Source organism: Gossypium hirsutum, chromosome D01 (genome assembly GCF_007990345.1).
Source record: "Gossypium hirsutum isolate 1008001.06 chromosome D01, Gossypium_hirsutum_v2.1, whole genome shotgun sequence".
Taxonomy (NCBI): Eukaryota; Viridiplantae; Streptophyta; class Magnoliopsida; order Malvales; family Malvaceae; genus Gossypium; species Gossypium hirsutum.
In genome coordinates this window covers 51,288,634-51,309,500 of record NC_053437.1, presented here as the reverse complement: position 1 = coordinate 51,309,500, position 20,867 = coordinate 51,288,634, and the positions used below count along the sequence as shown (strand labels likewise).

At 35.1% G+C, this 20,867-nt stretch overlaps 2 protein-coding genes across 2 annotated transcripts; both read right to left on the bottom strand.

The window, feature by feature from the left end:
• Window positions 1-11,267: 11,267 nt before the first annotated feature.
• Window positions 11,268-12,007, bottom strand: LOC107922522 (60S ribosomal protein L27a-3). The gene has a single exon (XM_016852602.2). The coding sequence runs from the start codon at window positions 11,850-11,852 to the stop codon at window positions 11,412-11,414; it is 441 nt and encodes a 146-aa protein (XP_016708091.1). The 5' UTR covers window positions 11,853-12,007; the 3' UTR covers window positions 11,268-11,411.
• A 3,864-nt stretch (window positions 12,008-15,871) lies between these two features.
• Window positions 15,872-19,007, bottom strand: LOC107921014 (kinesin-like protein KIN-UB). The gene is made up of 7 exons (XM_016850863.2): window positions 18,631-19,007; window positions 18,433-18,526; window positions 17,386-17,611; window positions 16,991-17,140; window positions 16,727-16,815; window positions 16,272-16,466; window positions 15,872-16,129 (listed from the first exon to the last, which is right to left on the bottom strand). Exons 3-7 carry the CDS (start codon window positions 17,603-17,605, stop codon window positions 15,956-15,958), a joined length of 828 nt encoding a protein of 275 aa, XP_016706352.1. The 5' UTR covers window positions 17,606-17,611; window positions 18,433-18,526; window positions 18,631-19,007; the 3' UTR covers window positions 15,872-15,955.
• Window positions 19,008-20,867: the final 1,860 nt, after the last annotated feature.

Sequence of the window (20,867 nt, the reverse complement as noted above, 5' to 3'; positions counted from 1 at the left end):
TGAATCTCAACTTATTCCATGCTTCTCTTTCCAGTAGCCTTGTTCCTTCCTACTGCATCTTTAGAGGTATAGGAACTGGTACTTTAATCCACTCCATTGCAACTTCAATGAGATAGGAATAATTGGCTTCAATGTACTCCACTGTAATCTCAGGGAGGTAAAATCTGCCATCTTCGATCTGCTTCGTCACCAGTATGGGAAGACAAGATCCGCTTTCTTCGATCTACTTCGCCACCAGTATGGGAAGACAAGATCGGGTATCTTTGATCTACTTCACGCCAATACATGAAGACAAGATCTGTTTTCTTCGATCTACTTCACGCCAATACATTAAGACAAGATCTGGTATCTTTGATCTACTTTACGCCAGTACATGAAGACAAGATCTGCTTTCTTCGATCTGTTTCGCCACCAGTATGGGAAGACAAGATCTGTTATCTTTGATATACTTCACGCCAGTATATGAAGACAAGATCTTCTTTCTTTGATCTGCTTCGCCACCAGTATGGGAAGGTAAGATCTGGTATCTCTGATCTACTTCACGCCAGTACATGAAGACAAGATCTGCTTTTTCCTTCGATCTGCTTCGCCACCAGTATGGGAAGGCAAGATTTGTTATCTCTGATCTACTTCATGCCAGTACATGAAGACAAGATCTACTTTCTTTGATCTGCTTCGCCACCAGTATGGGAAGGCAAGATCTGGTATCTCTGATCTACTTCACGCCAGTACATGAAAACAAGATCTGCTTTTTCCTTCGATCTGCTTCGCCACCAGTATGGGAAGGCATGATCTGTTATCTCTGATCTACTTCACGCTAGTACATGAAGACAAGATCTGCTTTCATTGATCTGCTTCGCCACTAGTATGGGAAGGCAAGATCTGGTATCTCTGATCTACTTCACGCCAGTACATGAAGAAAAGATCTGCTTTTTCCTTCGATCTGTTTCGCCACTAGTATGGGAAGGCAAGATCTGTTATCTCTGATCTACTTCACTCCAGTACATGAAGACAAGATCTACTTTCTTTGATCTGCTTCGCCACCAGTATGGGAAGGTAAGATCTGGTATCTCTGATCTACTTCACGCCAGTACATGAAGACAAGATCTGCTTTTTCCTTCGATCTGCTTCGCCACTAGTATGGGAAGGCAAGATCTGTTATCTCTGATCTACTTCACTCCAGTACATGAAGACAAGATCTACTTTCTTTGATCTGCTTCGCCACCAGTATGGGAAGGCAAGATCGGTATCTCTGATCTACTTCACACCAGTACATGAAGACAAGATCTGTTTTCTTCGATCTGCTTCGCCACCAGTATGGGAAGGTAAGATCTATTATCTCTGATCTACTTCACGCCAGTACATGAAGACAAGATCTACTTTCTTTGATCTACTTCGCCACCAGTATGGGAAGACAAAATCTGCTATCTTTTCAACCTGCTCCACTGCAACTCAGGGAGATAAGGCTTTATGATTTCACCAATCTGTTCTCTGTGAAACATGACCTGTATGATTTATTTTGTGAACCTAATTATGCCTAGTGAATAGGATGTCATGATCAAATGAATCAAATGCTCCTAACTAGACATGTATGAATGACATTTGAATGAATGTAGAATGTCATAAAAATGATATTTTAACGCTTGAGTTGTCATTACTCCAAGTTTATTAAGGTCTTATCACTTAATGTACTATAGCGCCTTTATGCTCGGCTGGTGAACCTAATAAGCACTTGACTAGATTGCCCCACGCTGTAAACCTCCAAGTTTGATCTACTGGGATGCAAAATTTGTACCATCTTTTCCCGTTGTAACCCAAGAGTAAAAGATTTGGCCTTTTCTCAATCCTCTGTTATCACAATTCAAGGATATAGGATATGAAACTTTTTGGTCTCTTACACCATTCCCAGGGTGTTGTACCAAATGCTCATGCACAAATGAAGAAATCTTCTCCAAGAACAACTTCTTCTTATTATTCGGTGATCATTGCTTGCTTGTTCATTGAAGCTTTGTCACCAACACGACATCTTGCCATTTTGTTCAAGTAATACTTTAGACAAGAAAATCTAAAGGGATAGTCTTAATTTTGACTCTTCTTTATCAGATTTCCAACCTGGTGCGTTCTAAACAATAGTCCTGTTTGAGGTTCCTATATTATTCAGAAACTTCTAGAGTAATATGCAAAACTTCCCTTGTGAAAGTTTTATTAGTCCATTAATCATTATTCTAATGCAACATGCTTGCAAAAAAGATCATGGATAAGAATTGAGTTGGTTCTGAGCATAGCTCGAAATGAATAAGTTGTCAAAGATAATAAAGATGGATAACAAAGAAATTGATTTAGGAATGCATATCTTGGAAATGAATGAAGTGTTCCAAGAATAACAAAAAATAATATAAGGATTAGATGCCCCAGATATCGCAGCTTGAACTTCTCTGTACAGATTTTTAAAGACCATTCTGAGTTTAACATGTGTTTAGGAGTACTTTGTCGATGCCCCAAGATGTCGCCTACCCTTTCCTGTTGATTCAGGTATAGCAAGACCACTGCATACCCTCATTCTGATCAATATTTGAGCTGCTCTGAAAAATTCAAACGCCATTTTGACCAACATTTAAGCCGCCCTTTTTGGGTTTTCAACTCAAATCCCCTTTAGTCTAAGGCGCCCTTTGCGGGTTTTCACCTTAGCCTCTCTATTTTACTTTTTCATTTTTCATTTTCATCTTTTCATTTTTTCACATCACTTCTTTTTATTTTTCTTTTTTTTGGGGACTCAAGCTGCCATTTGTGGGTTTTTACCTTGGTCCTCTCCTTCTTTAAGCAGAGTATTTCCTGACTGAATCTGAGTTTACAAGACTTTGCAGGTTTTATCATCCATCTCGCTCAAAATCAAAGCTCATTTGAAAAAAACCTTCTCTATAATCATAAGGTTTCTCCCAATTTGGCATCCGTTTCCTTCCAAAATGTTTTTTGTAGAGGAAGGATCTACAACATTTGGTCACTCTCGTGGAATTCTCTAGGATGAACCTTTTGTTATAGGCTCGCATCATTCATTTCTGGTACATCTGACCATGATGAATAACTTTTAATCTTCTTCCTTCTATCAAGTTCAATTGATCACATTGCGATTGGATCTGTTCTGCTTCATCAAACCTGCTCAGCCAATACCCGGAGAGAAAGAATTTCAACTTCAATAGAAAAAATCGTGATGAGTTAAAGAGAGAGGTACTGCTCTGGTACAGTTTCCACTACATCATTCATGATATTAATCTTGAACGTACTACAAATTTCTCATATTGTGTTGTTGTTCAGATTGCAATGAAAGTGTTTAACCCGGGCATACCCTGGTATAACCATACGAAGACATTTTTGAATTCTTGAAGTAACTCAACAACGTCTTGCTTTGTTTCTTCGATCATGCATGTTCCCTCAAGGTCACAGTTTCTATTGTCTCCTCATGAGGTAAAATTTCCTTCCTGCTCTACCATCCTTAATAAGTCTAGAAATAAACTACAATTTATGACATCTTCAAAGTCATGAGATCCCTCTAAACACATGTCTCACTCAGAAGGCGATTTTGAGTCTGTAGCAGCGTCACTCATGTCATTGATATTTGGGGACCCATAGTGGGTGCTAAAGGATATACAAATAAATGAATGAATAAATGAATGGTTTGGCAGAAAAGAATCTGAAAGAATGAAAAAAAATCGTAAAGAATGAAAGAACATTTGCTCAAACATGATTGCAATAATGTATTTTATTAAAATAATAATGTTCAAACGTGAGCCTATTTCACAAAGAGGTTCTCATTGCTTCTAGGCTAAAAGCAACAAGTGTGTTCTGAACATTACTCTAACAAACTCTAAATACTACAGGGTTTCCTCTGCAGTCCCATTATTTATAAAACCTCCCAGGCGAATATCTAACAATGACCCTTTTATTTGTGTCTGCATATATGGCATCGATATGAAAACCTCACCACTTCTTCATACATTGCATTCCCTCCATCATCCATCATGATTAGGTAGCGGATTTCCTGCACTAGATGGGTCACCAAACTTGACAATACCCATGTCGATGAGTCTTTCAACTTGCTTCTTGAAGGCAGTGCAATTCTCAATCGAGTGTCCCGTAACCCCAGCATGGTATTCACATTGTGTGTTCGCATTATACCATTCGGGATACGGAGGTTGTAGAGGCTTCATATGAAAAGGGGAAACAACATGTGCATCAAACAAATTTTGATACAGTTCCTTATACGGTACAGGATTGGCGTAAACTGAAACTTCTCAGTCTTCATACCGGAATCTTGCCTCGATGAATTCTATTGATTACCAACCACCTTTCTTGGCTGACTCACGGTAACTAATTTAGAGTAACCTGTGTTGTTCACCTCATTTTCTCTTCTATTTGAGACTGACCTCTTGTTACTCTCCTCTGTATCAATTTTCCCGCTTCTTATAGCATTTTCGATCATTTCACCATTCATGACTATGTCAGAAAAACTTTTTGTAGCACTTCCTAACATATGCGTAATGAATGGAGATTTCAGTGTATTGACAAAGAGCATTGTTGTTTCTCTCTCTAAGAGCGGTGGTTGAACTTGGACTACGACCTCCCTCCACCTTTGTGCATACTGCCTGAAACTTTCGTTCGGCTTCTTCTCCATATTTTGAAGGGTGATTCTGTCAGGAACCATGTCTGTCACATGACTATACTGTTTCATGAACGCTTGTGCCAAGTCCCTCCATGAACCAATTGTGGTACGGCTCAGCTGACTGTACCATTTAGATGCTGCCCCTGAAAGGCTATCTTGGAAACAATGTATCAATAGTTGGTCATTGTTAACGTATCCAGCCATTCGTCTGCAGAACATGGTGATATGAGCTTCTGGGCAAGTTGTCCCATTGTACTTCTCGAATTCTAGTATCTTAAACTTGTGAGGGAGTACCAAATCTGGAACTAAACTTAGCTCTTTGGCGTCAATCCCGCGATAGCTTTCAGTGACTTCCATCGTCTTGAATTTCTCCTCTAGCCATTTACACCTTTCCTCTAACTGCCTTGGTAACTCCTCTTTTATTCTTTCCTTTTCAGCCACTTCATCGAAGTCAGGAATAGCAGAGTTAACAGGGTAGTTTTCGGGGTTAGAGCCCATCTAACTTGAAAGTTCAAAGCACTGGCCTGGGACTGCTGAGGCTTGATTGTGACAGTGGGTTTGTGTGGATATTGAGTTTGAACATATGGAGGAGTAAAGCCTAGAAGATAGAGTGGTTCATTACCCACTTTGACATCAGCCATGGGACCCTTTCCCTTATCACCTCCTCCGGTCAACAGTTTGGTTAGCTTTGCCATCATATCCTTTTGGGATTCCTGCATTTTCTCAGACATATCCTGTTGCATCTTGTCTAACTGCTCCTGCACTTGTAGCTGAAGTCAGTCTTGCATCTCCTTCTGGTACTGTTCAAGCTTTTCCAATCTCTGATCCATGTCTTTAATCTTTGCTCGAGTGCCGTAACGGTGCTTGGTTGGTTGGTTGGTTTCCAGGTTAACTGAGCAGGGATTTTAATTAATTAGGATCATTTAAAGGTGTCTAATGCATATAATGTAATGAAATGCAAATGCATGAAATGAATGCAAAAAGAGGCGTTGATTCATGTTCAATTCTTTACTAGAAAGTTTTACTAGAAAACAAATCTCTTTACATAAAGCGGATATATATATACGGCTTCACCTTCGTACTCCAAGCGAAGGCATCGACCATTCGGATATTAAGATGCACCTCGCGAATTCGAACTCCTTTTTGTTTGATCTAGATCGTAACTCCTTGCTCATTCACGTTCATTAGCTTCTTTAAGAGGTTGGGACCTTTGATGACTTTGAATAATCTTTGACAATTTGAATTCTCAGGTCACGTAGCAAATTCGTATACTCCAATTGTTAGACCTTTCGTGTCACGTTTTCTTAGACTGTACTCAGACAACCGTATTATCTTCCACCTTATCAAGAAACCCATTTTCCATGGTGAGCTCTCTATTAACAACCAAACGTGAATCAACACCTCTTTTCTATAATGAAATGTCATGCAGTCTAAATGCTATGCAGTCAAAGTGAAACACAAAAAAGTCAGTATTATGTATAAAATCATAATTCAATGTACATAGGAAATTATAAAAGCACCTATTCAGGACCCCTCTAGGGTTTGGTATAGCTCTACCTAGGGTAAGTTCCTAAGGTTTACTATATGAGGGTTTTTTTCTAAAGTAAGGGTATCCGAACTAGTAGATTCCTCGATCCTCACCCATTATAGGCTCACGTGGATCGAGTTCAGTTCAGGGGGATACATTTCCCTATGGCTGCACGGATATGAAAATCTCACGAAGACATAGGTACGGATGTATCCCGGAAGCGGTCCACTACCCTACACGGAGGTGAAAACCTCACGAAGGACTAGTTTCTCGCTCCCACTTAAAGGGTAACACTGACCATGCAATGCAAAATGCAAATACAGATCAACCAACTTGATTCAATCATGCAAATGATGAAAATCAATAAATGCAATAGGAAATCATGATTTAAAAAAAATTGACTTTCGACAAAAAGACAAAGCATAATCAATTCATGGCTCGACTCTCAAATGTCCCCAGTAGAGTCGCCAAGCTGTCGAAACCGTTTTTTGAAAACAAAAATTTTAGTTTTCGACTTTAAAAACGAAAGTGGGAGTCGCCACTGATCTTTGATTAATGTGTGATCGGCTCACCTTAAAAATGATTTTGGTCTACGAAATTTGAGAAAATGAGTTCGGGAGTCAGTTACGCACAAGGAAGGATTAGCACCCTCGTGACGCCCAAAATCGGTACCAAATTGATTATTTAATGCCTTGGTGTCGAAAATTTGAAAAAAAAGATTTTAAAATAAGCTTGAATGATGAAATTTGCAAAAGGATAACCAATTGTTCAAGTCATGTAAAGAAATCGAGTCCCAATACGTTAGGGTACAATTTCTCATAATCCCTGAACTTTGAATATCACTCTTATTTTATGCGAAAATCTTCATTTTGAGAAAGTAACAGGCCACACCCAATATGTTAGGGCACGACAAGTTAAGTTCCCAAAAATGATTTTTATGCTCATGCATTTTGAATAAAGAATATTCTCGGTCATTTAAGATTGACAAAGAAAATCAGAACCCAATACGTTAGGGCTCAATTTCTCTCGAAAATCCCAAACTTCCAATAATGCTTTTATTAAAAAAAAACCTTTAAATCAAGAAAATAACTTTGATGAATGGTTAAAACCAAAATATATTTTCAAAAGGGTATGTTAAAAAGTTAATATACAATATGATACAGATACTTTAATTTAAAATATATGAATATATGTATTTTCAAAATATAAGTATGAGACATAAATAAATTTTGAAAACGTGTATAAGCATATATTAAAACAGGTATATATAAGTATACGTATATAAAATAAAAATAAATAAATGAAATATATAAAACAAAACAAAAACCTATTATAATTCCTAAGAAAATATGCATGTATATATATATGTATGCGAAATTTATGAAAATAAGATAAAAATATAAAAATATGTACATGTGTATATATTTACAAAAAAAGTATATATAAAAAAGTAAAAAACAAAAATAAAACATATGTATAAAATATATGCATGTATTTATAAAAGCTTAAAAATATATATACCTATATATAAAAAAATGCCCATATGTATATTATATATAAAAAAAACTATGCGTATATATATATGTATAGAAAATATGATAATAATCAATAATAATAAATAATATAATAAAAATAAATAATTTTAATAATAAAATAATTAATAACAAGGGACCCAAATTGAAATTACAGGAAACTTTCAGGTAAACATTTAAAATAATAAAAGCTGAAGACTAATTTGTAGTGCGCTGGAAACATCAGGGAGCAAACAAGAAATGTACCAGCCCCTTATACGCAGCGTTTTCATGTTGGACCAAATTGAAACAAGAAACAAACGTGCGGTCAAAATTGAAAATAAAAAAATTTGCATTGAAGGTGACTCAAAAACAGAGGGACCAGTTGCGCAAATTCCCCATTCAGGGCCAGAACACGCGGACCCTGCTTGCGGGTCGGGTCGACGCGCGGATCTAGCCCCTTGCAAAACGACGCCGTTTCACTTTTGTTATTTAAAACAAATTTTTTTGTTAAAAACTTATTTACAGCTGAAAGGGGAAAAAAATTGAGAATCCTTTGCTAGGGTTTTTTTAAAATTTTTCCTTCTGCACCGTCGCTCGTCGGCCTTTTGAACCGGATCCCCGATTGCGGCGAAGATGGTAGCAAACGGCGGCCCGAACACAGAGGTAAACTCCTCTTCACTCTCTTCTCTTTATAAATCAACAATAAACCGAAAAAAATAATAAACGCCGGAAAAAAAAAAAGAAAAAGCCACCTTTATATTCAAGAAAAGTTTGTATCTTTCTTTCTTTTTCTCTGTATTTTTCAGTGTTTCTATGTGTATTCCTTTACACCGAAAATTCCCCCCTATTTTACAGATTACAAAATGGCCTTTTATAGGCCGAAAAAGAGAAAGAAAATAAATCGAAAAAGAAGGAAAAAAAATATTGCTTGCTGTTTGTTTTTCTTTGGACTCCTTGAGTCCGTTTTTTCAGGCGTTCATGGAGTGTAAACGCGCATGGGGAGGCCGACCTCCGAGTTGTGCGGCGACTGGGAGTTGGGCACGACACTGAAGGCTTGCTGCGGCGCTCCTTGCTGCCATTTGCTGAAGGTTCTAGAGTTTAGCTTTTCTTTTTTCTTTTGGGCCGTGTTTGCTTTAGATGGGCTTGTAAATCTTGGACTGATTTTAATTTTGTTTGGACCTGGGTCGATTGGGCCCTATTACAATTATTATATAAAAACATAACATAAATATACATACATTTTTTCCCTTTTTTCTCATCTTTCTTTTCTCCCAATTAACCTTCGCACCTTAGTTTATGTCTATGGTTACTTGTCCACTAAAGTTATTGGAAAAATTGTTTATGAAAAATGATTTTATTGCAATTCAGGATTTAAAATTTTTCATAAAATCAAATATTTTTGGTGTGATTTTCATAAAGTCGAATTGAACAAATTAAGGAGATTTGTCAAATCTTAAATCTAATATTTAAATTGTTCTAACTCTCCATCGAATGATTTCTATTATTCTCAAACCCTCAATAAAATGATCTCCATTATTTTCTAACCCTCAATCGTTAAAAGAGTATGCAAATTAAAACTTTCCAATGAAATAAATCAACTCTCTCTAAAGGGAAAATCAAAATCGAAAATTTAATTTCTCCGATCTAAATTATAATTGTTAGAAGAATTACAATCAGAATCTCACAAATTGGATTTACAATAATCACAAAAAATAATATTTATTTGTGTTCATCAAAATGAGCTCAAATAAAATTTCAAAATTTGGTAGAGTAATTTTTTTATTAAGAGCCTAAATTTTTAATTTTAAAATTTAAAAATTAAATTCTTATGATAGTATAGAGCATATGAATTTGAAGCATATTGAACTTTTAAATTTTTGACTTAATGTCATATTTGATTCATACTTAAACTTGTTTATCAATGTGGTACTTCTGATCCAATCATAAAGTGCCAACCGATGTAAAAAAAAAGAATAATAAAGTCAATTATACCATTTTTATTTTAGAGGAAAAAAGACATTAAATTTATTTAAATTTGGGGGACGAGCGGCAGCGGTGGAGGACTAACGGCGGCTAACTCTAAAACAGCCAAAATAAATTTTGGGGCAAGCATTTAAATTTATTTTTAAGGTTTTTTATTTTTATTTGGTTCAAATTTAAATTGAAATGCTTGGCTTATTTTGGAATTAAAAAAATCTCTGTTAAATAATGCCACATGTCCTGATAAATCAGAAACTAACACCATTAATCAAAAGTATCCCATTGCTAATCCACATCAACTACATCATATATCAAATATGACGTTAAACCATTTATAATTTTACCTAACCTAATGTCATCCATGGCAAACAATACTCACATGGCTTTTATTTGATTGTATGACTACCACGGAGACTTGGTCTGTATACAATTTTTTAGTCATCAGGGTAGGTTTGTAAGTTTGGATGGATAGTGCAATGTGTCTATAATATCTAATTTCACCACCGCTACTTATACTAACAATGATCTACATGCACTGTTTAAGGCTTTTAAATTGTATCTAATGGTGCTAAATTATTTTACTTTTGTTTTGATCTTGAACAATGGATTAAAAAGAATAGCAAAACGGGTTACCATTTTCGTTAAAAGCGCATCTTTCTGCCTCAATCTCTCATAAGAGCTTCCAATTTTGCAGCTGTTTCATTCCGGGATGGATGCCAATGGCCATGGTAGCTTTTCGGGATGAACGTGGCTGCCGTCAACACTCAACAGCTCTTTAATATGCCGAAATGGATTGGGGGCAGACATCCGAGAAAAGCAAAACTCATTGCTAGTGGCAGTGATCTCTTCATTTTTCATCGCTCTTGGTATAGTGGCTATTCTTCTTATCTTTCGTGACAAATACCCAGACTCATTTTCAACCATTTCGCAAGCTAAAGAAGCTGCCAAGGAGCTTATTTTCAATGGATTTTGTTGACAAACATACATTCCAGAAATTATAGAGGGTAACAAAGCATGCAAATGTTGGGGGCAGGGGCAGGGGAGGAAGCTGAATGGCAAGCTCTTGTTGCTTCTGTTAACATCGGGTGTTACCATGTCTTTGGCGTTCCAATGTGTCTCGTAATGGACTTCAATTGCGGTATGGGTGTTAAGGTAGTTCTCTGTCTAAGAGGAAATTTAATGGAATTGGATGAACTGGGAGGGAATTGGTGTGGAAAGAATCAAGGACGATAGTGCAAAATGTCATTTTTGAGATGATTTATATTAGACCTACTGTCGCTAATGCCAAGTACTAATCACTGAACTTGGGTGCAGGTTTCTGTGGTTGAAAGATACGATTACAAGATGGTTAAAAAAATTTTAAAGGCTTCATCTCTTGCTCTGCACATTTTGCCTACAAACTTCAAATCATATCACGAGCAGAGCCAAACCGAACAAACTTGGACAAGTACATTTAGATTTGATATCATATGAGGAAGACAAAGAAAGGTGCAATAAAGGGCAGGGTAAACACAGGTATGTTTAAACCAAGTCATTAAGACTAAACCAACAACATTCAACAACGTAAAACACAACAAAACAAACATAATAACCCAAATCGTCGCAAACTTGATATATAATTGACCAAAATAAATTGAAAATCTCATTTCAAGATCAACTCCAAACAACATAAGATAATAATATAACAGAAATGTCATTCAAATCCAAAAACCACAAAAACAGAAAAGCTAACCTAGGCGGTGAGCACAACAGCACCACCAGCCTCCTTAATCTTCTTTTCAGCTGTCTTGGACACCAACTTAGCCTTAACCACGATCGGTTGGTCCTCGGGCAAAACACCCTTTCCAAGGACCTTAAAGTACCCGAACTGGGTCACGTCGATCATCGGCGCAGCGTCCTTGTTGGCTTTTGCCTTCACGTCTTGTGGGACGAGAGACCAGAGCTTGTCGATGTTGACAATGGGGCAGTAAAACTTGTTGCGGAGCTTGTGGAAGTACCTCATACCGACTTTACCGAAATACCCAGGGTGATATTTGTCAAAGAGGATCCTGTGGTGGTGCATGCCTCCGGCGTTTCCGCGACCTCCAGGATGCTTCCTATGCTTACCAATACGTCCGTGACCAGCGCTGACGTGGCCGCGCTTCTTGCGGTTCTTCTTGAAGCGGGTTGTCATTTTCGTATGGGTGTGGAAGTTGGGAGGACGAAGGGTTAAGAGCGGCCGAGAGAGGTGTAAATGAAACTAGGGTTTTGTGCGAATTATATTTTGGAGAGGAGTTTTTCGTTTCCTGATTTGCCCTTACTCTAGGGTTGTGGATAATTTATGGCTGTGGTTCGGCCCTAATGAATGGGCTTTTGGCTGAATTTGTTCATTGATGGGCTTTAAGGAGGTAGATTAGCATGTATCGTGCTTAAATTATTTTGTAGTTTTATAAATTTTGGCAAATTAAAATTTGTGTTACATGAGCATGACTAGCTACTAAGTCACCTAAATATTGACAATGTTTGGGAGTGTATAAGCAGAAAAAATGAAATATATATCTTTGGGTATTTATGTCATATTTTGTATATATTTTAGATATTTTAGTGTGTCATATGGTGTTGAGCTTGAGCACCACCAAACCTTGTTTATATTAGTTATAATTTTTATAGGGTAAACTACTTAGTTGGTTACTCAAATTTTAAGATGTTTTCATTTTTATCACTCAGAATGAAATCTTTATAATTTGGTCATCTAACTTTTAGGGTATTATCATTTTAGTCACCCAAGCGTTAAATCTCCAACGATAGTTAATTGTACATGTCACATCATATTTACATTTTATTTTGGTCACCTAACTTTTAGGTTGCTTTCATTTTGGTCACCTGAAAATATTTTTTAAAGTATTGATTGGGGTAAAAATATCAAGGATTAAAGTGAAAAATCAGTATAAACTAAAATAGTACACAAAAGTTGTTAAATTATAGTTGTTTATCACTGTTGTACACAGTATCAACAGAGATGAAGGAGGAGGAGAGGGAGCAGTGTCAAAGAAGGCTGGTTCACTAGACAAGTAGAGGGACTAAGGATGAATACTTAGGGCACGTTTGGTTCGCTGTAATGGAATAGATGTGTAATGGAATAGAGCTGTAATAGTAATTCAATTGTTTGGTTGAATGGAATGGAATAGAACTGTAATAGTATTCTTGTGTTTTGTTGAATGGAATGATGTTGTAATAACATAAGGAAAAAAGCTAAAATTACTAGAATACCCTTAGCAGAATTTTTTTAAGGTAGAAGATTATTGTTATTGTTATTGTTATTAAATTATAATAAGATTATTAATATAAATAATAAATATTTTAATCATATTTTAACATAATTATTATTAAATATAATTTAATAAAAAATATATAATTTAATAAAATTCTTAATATAATTATTCTTATATGAATTTACTAAAATCATAATATATAATAATATAAAATATATATAACCTACTTTATTATTTTTAAACCGCAATACATATTTAATGTGCTAAAATATCATTAATGAAACAAATAATTTAATTATTCTACAATTAAAAAAAATATTAGAAGTAATAAATAACTTAAGAATTAAATTTTGCATAAACATAAATATTCATATATTAACAAAAAGGTTACATGACTTCATTAGTTTTTATGTCATAATCCATATATTAGAAACACAAAAAGTCCCCAAAATATCATCAACAGAACCACGATTTTTAATGGCCAGCAAGAAATCTTCTGACCCATTCCAACCGTACATCAGAAGGTAAACTAAAGAAAATGAGCATTTACGTTGGATGATCTGGAATTTTGCTCAATGCTCGATAGCGCTCATCCACAGTTAAACCTTCTATTTCACATAAAGTTGGGCATAAATTTATAGCTTTTTATTAGATGATCTGGAATTCTTCTTATTTTTGTTGAACTACTACATCGGAGGCAATACTCTTACTGATTTGTTCGCCAATGGCCCGCATGTTTTCCGCCAATAAAGTGGAATTAGACTATCCTTGTGAGGTGAACAAATTTTGAAAATAGTCTAGAGCAATTTGCATAAATTCTTCGTCTTCAAAATCTTTGATCATGTTATTATGTTGATGCTTTGTAGGTATATGTATAATTGAGTTAAAATTAAAATTTCATCTATATATTGAATTAAAATTAAATTTATATTTATACAATTGCACCAAAATAAAATTTTTAAATCAGATTCTACATCAAATTAAAATTTAATGTAATTTTAAGATTTATTTGAAATTTTGTTGTTTCCATATTTATTATTAATACTCATTACAGTTAATTAAAACAATATTTTGTTAATTAAAAAAATTAAAGACTTTGTAATTATTAAACGGTATTTAATAATTAAATATATAATTTAATTATTTTTATTTTAATAAATTGGAATATTAAAAATAAAAAATATAATTTAATTAAATATATAATTTAATTAGTTTTATGTATTTAATTATTGTGTACACCACCTAGTAATGGCCACTGAGTTCGTACAAGGAAATTATACTTGACCATCATGCAACTAATATGTGTACACCATTATTAAAAACAGAGTCTTTTTACCATTATGTTGAATGCCAAACAAATCACCAACAAGCCATAAATACGTATTTCAAACATTGATAACACTATAAGAATAAAGTTTGAATTAGTCACATGTTCCAATAAACTCATGCGAAATAAACAACTTTGAACTTGAGTTAGCAGAAATAGCTTTGAGAGGTGATAGCCACAGTATGGGACAAAAATCTGACTGATGAAGAAACTTTAGGGCAATTTACCAATAAAAGCTATTTTTTTTAAAATTTATCGAAATGGGCCTATTATTTAATTATTTATCGGAATAGTCCATTTTCCGCGAAATCGCGTCCACGTCAGCGCGATGTTAGGGTACGCGTCAGGAAATCGCATCCACGTCAGCACGAGTTGCTGACTTGAAAGCAAATCGCTCCCTCTAGGACGCGATTTGCTGACGTGGGATGAACAGTTTATGTTTTTAGCTTGGAAAACTTTGAAAGGCCATAACTTTTCGCTCGGTTGTCCGATTGAGATGATTTTTTTTATTTCGAATAACTTTTCGAGATCTACTCGCTGGCAAACCGCCGAATTTGCCGCAGTTTTCGTCAAAAAAGATTATTTTTTACCTCTAAATTTTAATTTTTTCAGTTTAAAATTGAATTTTAAAACATTCAACTCATTATTTTCTTTATTTATTTGAAGTAAACACCGAATTTTTTTTTTACAAAATTGTTGTATTATTTTTTTTGATTTAACACGTGTATGGAATAGGTCCGATAATAGTATAATTAAGATAATAACAGTATTTTTATAATATGTCAATTAATTAATTTAGCTTAGTTAGTTAAGATGCTTGCTCTTTTCCCTTAGTACATTGGTTCAAATCTTGTTGATAATAATTTTGAATCTTTTTTGTACTTGTTGCATTTATTTTTTTAATCAATTAACTGGGCCCATTTCGGTGAATTTTAGAAAAATAGGGCTTTTTTGGTATTTTACCCAGTTAATTGATTAAAAAAATAAATGCAACAAGTACAAAAAAGATTCAAATAAATGCAACAATTCTGTAAAAAAAATTTGGTGTTTACTTCAAATAAATAAGGCAAATAATGATTTGAATGTTTCAAAATTCAATTTTAAACCGAAAAAATCAAAATTTAGAGGTAAAAAAGATCTTTTTCGACAAAAACTGCGGGCGGTTTGTCAGCGAGTAGATCTCGAAAAGTTATTCGAAATAAAAAAAATCATCTTAATCGGACAAACGAGCGAAAAGTTATGGCCTTTCAAAGTTTTCAAAGCTAAAAAACATAAACTGTTCATCCCACGTCAGCAAATCGCGTCCTAAAGGGAGCGATTTGCTTCCACGTCAGCAACTCGCACTGACGTGGACACGATTTCCTGGTGCGTACCCTGACATCGCGCTGACGTGGACGCGATTTCGCGAAAAATGGACCATTCCGGTAAATAATTAAATGATGGGCCCATTTCGGTAATTTTTGAAAAAAAGGGCTTTTATTGGTAAATTACCCGAAACTTTAAGCCACATATACAAGAAAATTAGAAAAAACATGGCTCAACAATGGGCATGCTACTACATATCTAAAGTGAAACTTAAACACAAGAAAAATATGCCATGATAAGTTAGGAAAATAATGCACAATTCCTTAATGCTGTTATATCAAAGAAAGATCATAAATGTCATCAAGACAAGTTTCCAACTAGCTAGCCATGAATTCACCTGATAAACTTAACATGAAACAAGATATGGTTCTTGATGCAAAGTACCTCCCCATTACATTTGTCCTTCATGAAGCCATCATGCTGATGCTTCCGTTGATTTTCTATCATCTTTTCCTCCAACTTCTTAACTGATTCCATATATTCCATCTGGCACTTTAGTCGTTCCTTCTATAAAAGGAGCAACCAGATGTTCAATATCAATATATCACATTCTCAAGCAAATAACTGTTTAAGAATGAATAATGGAAAATATAAAAACACAAGGTTATAGAATCACGCATCAGGGGGAGTGATGAATTGCTGAACTAACCTCTAAGGCATCTGTGAAATTTCTCTCAACCTCAGAGACACGGTTTTGTGCTTCTAAGTTTATTCTTTCAACTTCGTCATCAAAAGCCTTCTGTTGCCTTTCATTTTCTGCAATGAGCTTGTCCAGCTGTATCTCAAGCCTTTTAGCCAAACTTTTATAATCAAACTCGTCCTTTATTCTCAACATATTCTCCACCTTCATTGCCGGGGCATAATGGAGTTAGCAAGGTAATAGCATCTTACTTTTACATAATTTAGAGACTATGTTACACGAGACATGAAGAAATGGACAGATGAAAGAAAAGTGTCAAACAACGAAGAGAAGCTTAAATATAACTAGGATGCATCTTTCCCAGTGCCTTCACTTTATAATCATGAGTTGTTTGAAAGCAGATATTACTTATAGCAAACACATGATAGATTATAGTTTGAGCCCATTTTGGTGTAAGAACTCACCCTTTGACCAAACAATATCGTACTTGCAGTCTCTCCTCGATGTCGTGGGGAAGGGCCAATTGTCACAATTAATGAGGTCGTGGCAGTACCTGCAATACATAGAATCTATCTCATAATAACTCAAAAATATTCAACTCCAGATATAAAACTCCTAAAGAAATATATAAAAATTTAGATCATAAACATCTTCGCCATAATAGCTTAGTTAGGTTAAAATGTAGCCCAGGCACATGCCAACTTAAATTAACATAAAAGATGACTTACCTCCGAAAGAATCTCTGAGTAGCCTCGTAAGTTTTGAATCACGAATGGGCACATGAGCGCTATTCTCTGCTAAAGCATTAATACACTTTCCCAAAGCACTCCGTGACAGGTTAATAAACTTAGCTTCTTCTAACATGTGTCCCTCACTTCCTGCCAGAAGCAAAGAGAATCAAACTCATCATCTACCAATCGGATCCAACTCAAAAGTAACGCCAGCACTAGCACTTAAGAAAGTATACAGGTATATATAGGTTGGATAGGAAATATAACTTCTTTGCCAAAAATATATATATAAGATGCAATGCTTAAAAATCTTATGTGGCAAAAAATGAAAATGCTCTTTGATATGCAGCATGCAACCGATTTGCCATTGGAGGGGAAGAAAATATAAGCACCTGACTTTTGAACACGCTCTGAGCCTGCCAAATCTACCAATACTAGCTTGCTTTTCCGGACAAGAGGCTTTGGAGGTTTGAAAAAGTGAGAAGACTTGTCTGATTCACTTGGAATGGCAACTTCTTCTCCCAAGACTGATCTCTTAACATGTACCTGCAGTAACATGGTTGAATATATATTATCATTTGCCGGATCAAGGAGATCCTGGATGGTCTCCATGTAAAGCTACAAGAAAACATTGGAAACAAACTAGTAAAAGTTCTTACTGAGGAAACACAAAAGCAGAAAGTCTAACAAAAAAATCAGAGCATATAAACTGTAAGGAAACAATAAAAAATTTTAAAATCCAAGAAGCATTTTATACAAAACAGCACAGTTGGACAAACATATCCGGCTATCACACTCGAGTCCAAGTAACATTGATCTAAACTATCATCATTACATTACATGCCCGATTAAACAACAACAATAGTGATAATACATAAACAGAAACGAAGGCAATTCTCAAATCCGCATCCACACATACTACTAGGCAGTATTCGTGATTAAATCCTGAATATAGACTCTCACCTAACTAATCAATCTTCTCTAAAGAAAAACATCAACTTAATTCAATACAGAAACCAAAACATAAACTCCATGTTAACATCCTCTTAATATTAAAACCCACAATTTTATCATTAAAAAATTTAAAGAAATGCAAATAAAGAGAACTCAACTAATTGAAATCACAAGCCATTCGAAAAACAATCCAAAGAACAAGAAGAGAACCACCTTGAAAAACATATGGATTTTTTTTCCTTTTTCCCTTTTCCAACTTAGCTTCTTTACTGGTGGCTAGTATTTAAAGCCTATATGCTTACAGATAAGAAGGTTTTTGGATGTTCCTCACACTACCAATTTTTTGTTTAATCGTCCGTCTTCATGAAATGCAAACATTCTTATCTTATATAACCATAACCGTAACCATACTTTGAGCTTAACTTTTGATTTCTTTACAATAATTAAACAGAAAAGAAGAAGAAGCAGTAATTTAATGGTTTTACCTTCAAAGCCTTGGGCAATTTCACGAACGAGCCTTTGGAAAGGCAGTTTCCTGATGAGGAGTTCTCAGTACTTTGCTGGTACTTCTGGATTTAACTGCATCCCATGGAAACATCATAATTTCAATTCGTGTAAACAAGAATAAGAAAACGTGACTGAAAGGGGAAAAGAAGGGCAGAAAAAGTCTCAACCGAACTTACAATATTTGGGGAGATGAAGATGAATGAACTTTAACTAAAAGGAATCAGGAAAAAAAAGAAAAAGAAAACGTAGGAGATGAAGATGAAGGGCGAATGGATGTTTGATTTGGGGAGGAAGAAACCTGGAGTGATGAATTTTGGGAAAAAGAGAGGCAGGATATTTTGGTCTAAAAACCTAAACGGTGGGGCGTTGAATAGGTATTCAGACCCCCAACCCTGTAATAGCAATTCCGTGAGTTAAGGGAATGCCCATGTAATAGCAATTCCGTGGAATCACAAACGGTGAACCAAACGGCTGCTTTATTGTAGCGTGCGGAATTAAGGCAGAATGGAATAGCTATTCCATCCAACCAAACGTGACCTTAATGTCTTTAAGATTTTGGAAGTGAAAAGGAGTCCCCTACTAAGTGGCATATTAGGAAATTTATAGGAGAGGCGAGGGCCCAAGCCCAATCGGGTCTAAATTGAGGTAGGGATATAACAATAATCCCCTATTTGAAAGGTAGGTTATAAAATGACTATGTCTCGAGACCATTCATAGAATATCCCCTCGTCCAGTGATTGTTGCAAATAAAATAACTAATGGTCAGTTTGAACAATTTATAAGGAGAAGATCCATCCTTGATGAAAGGAAAGTATAAGGAAGTGCTTCCATTTTGAAATTCCTAAAAACTTTGATTTATAGTTTGACTGGAGGTACAATGATTCGTGGGTGGTCTTTTCCTCAAGGAGAGCATATTCATTAATAGCGAATGTCCCCGATTAGGTGGTTAAAAATAGACGGTCACTTTTGGAAAGTGATATGAGGCAAGTGGGTAGTCAGTCACTGAGTGACCATATGGGGGGACGCTTATGGAAGGTAATGAAATGACCCTACTCCCAAACTCATAGAGGGAGACTTATGAAAGGTAATAAGGTGACCCTGCTCCCAAACACATAATAGGAGGCAAACTTATGGAAGGTAATAAAGGCCCTACTCCCAGATGCATGGGAAGAGGCTTACGGAATGTGGTAATGATGACCCTACTCCCAGACGCGCGGGGAGGCTTCTGGAATGTGGTAATTATGGTCCTACTCCCAGATGCATAAGGAGAGGCTTGCAATAAAAAATCATTGGTAGACCACGCTACAGTAGGCCTTCGCAGCATGAAATTACGTGGAGAATGAAGTCCTGCCATGTAGAATCATAAGTATAGAATGTAGAATTTATAGATATGATGTATATATAAACAATGGATGTGACTATCTGCAAGAGTTCTTCACGAATTTCCTTCCTAACAATATTCATTATATGAACATACATGTATTATTGGAAAAATCCGATTTAGAAAAACGATTTTCAATCACAGCGAAAAATTAAAATTTTAAAAATTGAGTCGATTTGTGATATCTATAATAATATTTTTTTAAAAAAAATATTTGTGCTTTGAGTGAAATAGATACTAGACGTTGTTGTGTTTTGACTGTGAATTCAAACAATCCTCAACCATATTAAAGTATGCCTAAAACCAATCATGAGATTATTATAATCTCTTCCGCACCATAAGAAAAGTAGCATGCCAGAATTGGTGCATGTGACCACGTGTACTCTCAGTTTCTTTATGAGACATATATAAATCAATTGCTTTGTGAAATTGGAACTTGCTGGACAGATTTGTTAAGTGTTCTGTGCATAAAAAGTCCACGTGTTTAAGCTTTGCACAACATAGTTTCATGCAAGGTAGTTGATATTGTTATTGGTTAATGCAAGTGTTGATTTTTCAAAGTTTCAAACAAAGCAAATTATAAAAAATTAATATTTTCATTTTTTAATATTATTTGGTGCATCGGTTGGTATTCCATGTTCTATCCGATATGATTGAAATTAGTCAAAACAGGTCACTAATATTGGTATAAATCAAAATTTTTATTGATACGAAAAGAATAATTTAATATTTTATTTTAACACTAGAACAATGCGCATCAATTAAAATAACCGAAATCAGTGTGGAACAAACCACCATAATTTCATGCCTTTTTAGGATCTATCAAATGAGAAGTACACTCTTCAACCAATAAATTATACATAAAAATTTTATTTTAAATTCCAATCAAAGTAAAATATTCTTACATTCATGCCCCCAACATGAGTGAAGGTAGATTTTGATTGGTTTTTTCAGTTTTTTTTTATTTGCAGTGTATTGTATGATTTAATTCTACATTTTAATTGGTTCTATATATTTTATACATAATAATAT

What these genes read in the sequence shown, in the direction of transcription:
- LOC107922522 (XM_016852602.2), bottom strand. Translation starts at nt 11,852, where the DNA reads ATGACAACCCGCTTCAAGAAGAACCGCAAGAAGCGCGGCCACGTCAGC.
- LOC107921014 (XM_016850863.2), bottom strand. Translation starts at nt 17,605, where the DNA reads ATGGAGACCATCCAGGATCTCCTTGATCCGGCAAATGATAATATATAT. An exon ending in AGAGCGTGTTCAAAAGTCAG is followed by an intron (nt 17,141 to 17,385) that starts GTGCTTATATTT and finishes TGCTTCTGGCAG; the next exon opens with GAAGTGAGGGACACATGTTA. An exon ending in ACTCAGAGATTCTTTCGGAG is followed by an intron (nt 16,816 to 16,990) that starts GTAAGTCATCTT and finishes TATGTATTGCAG; the next exon opens with GTACTGCCACGACCTCATTA.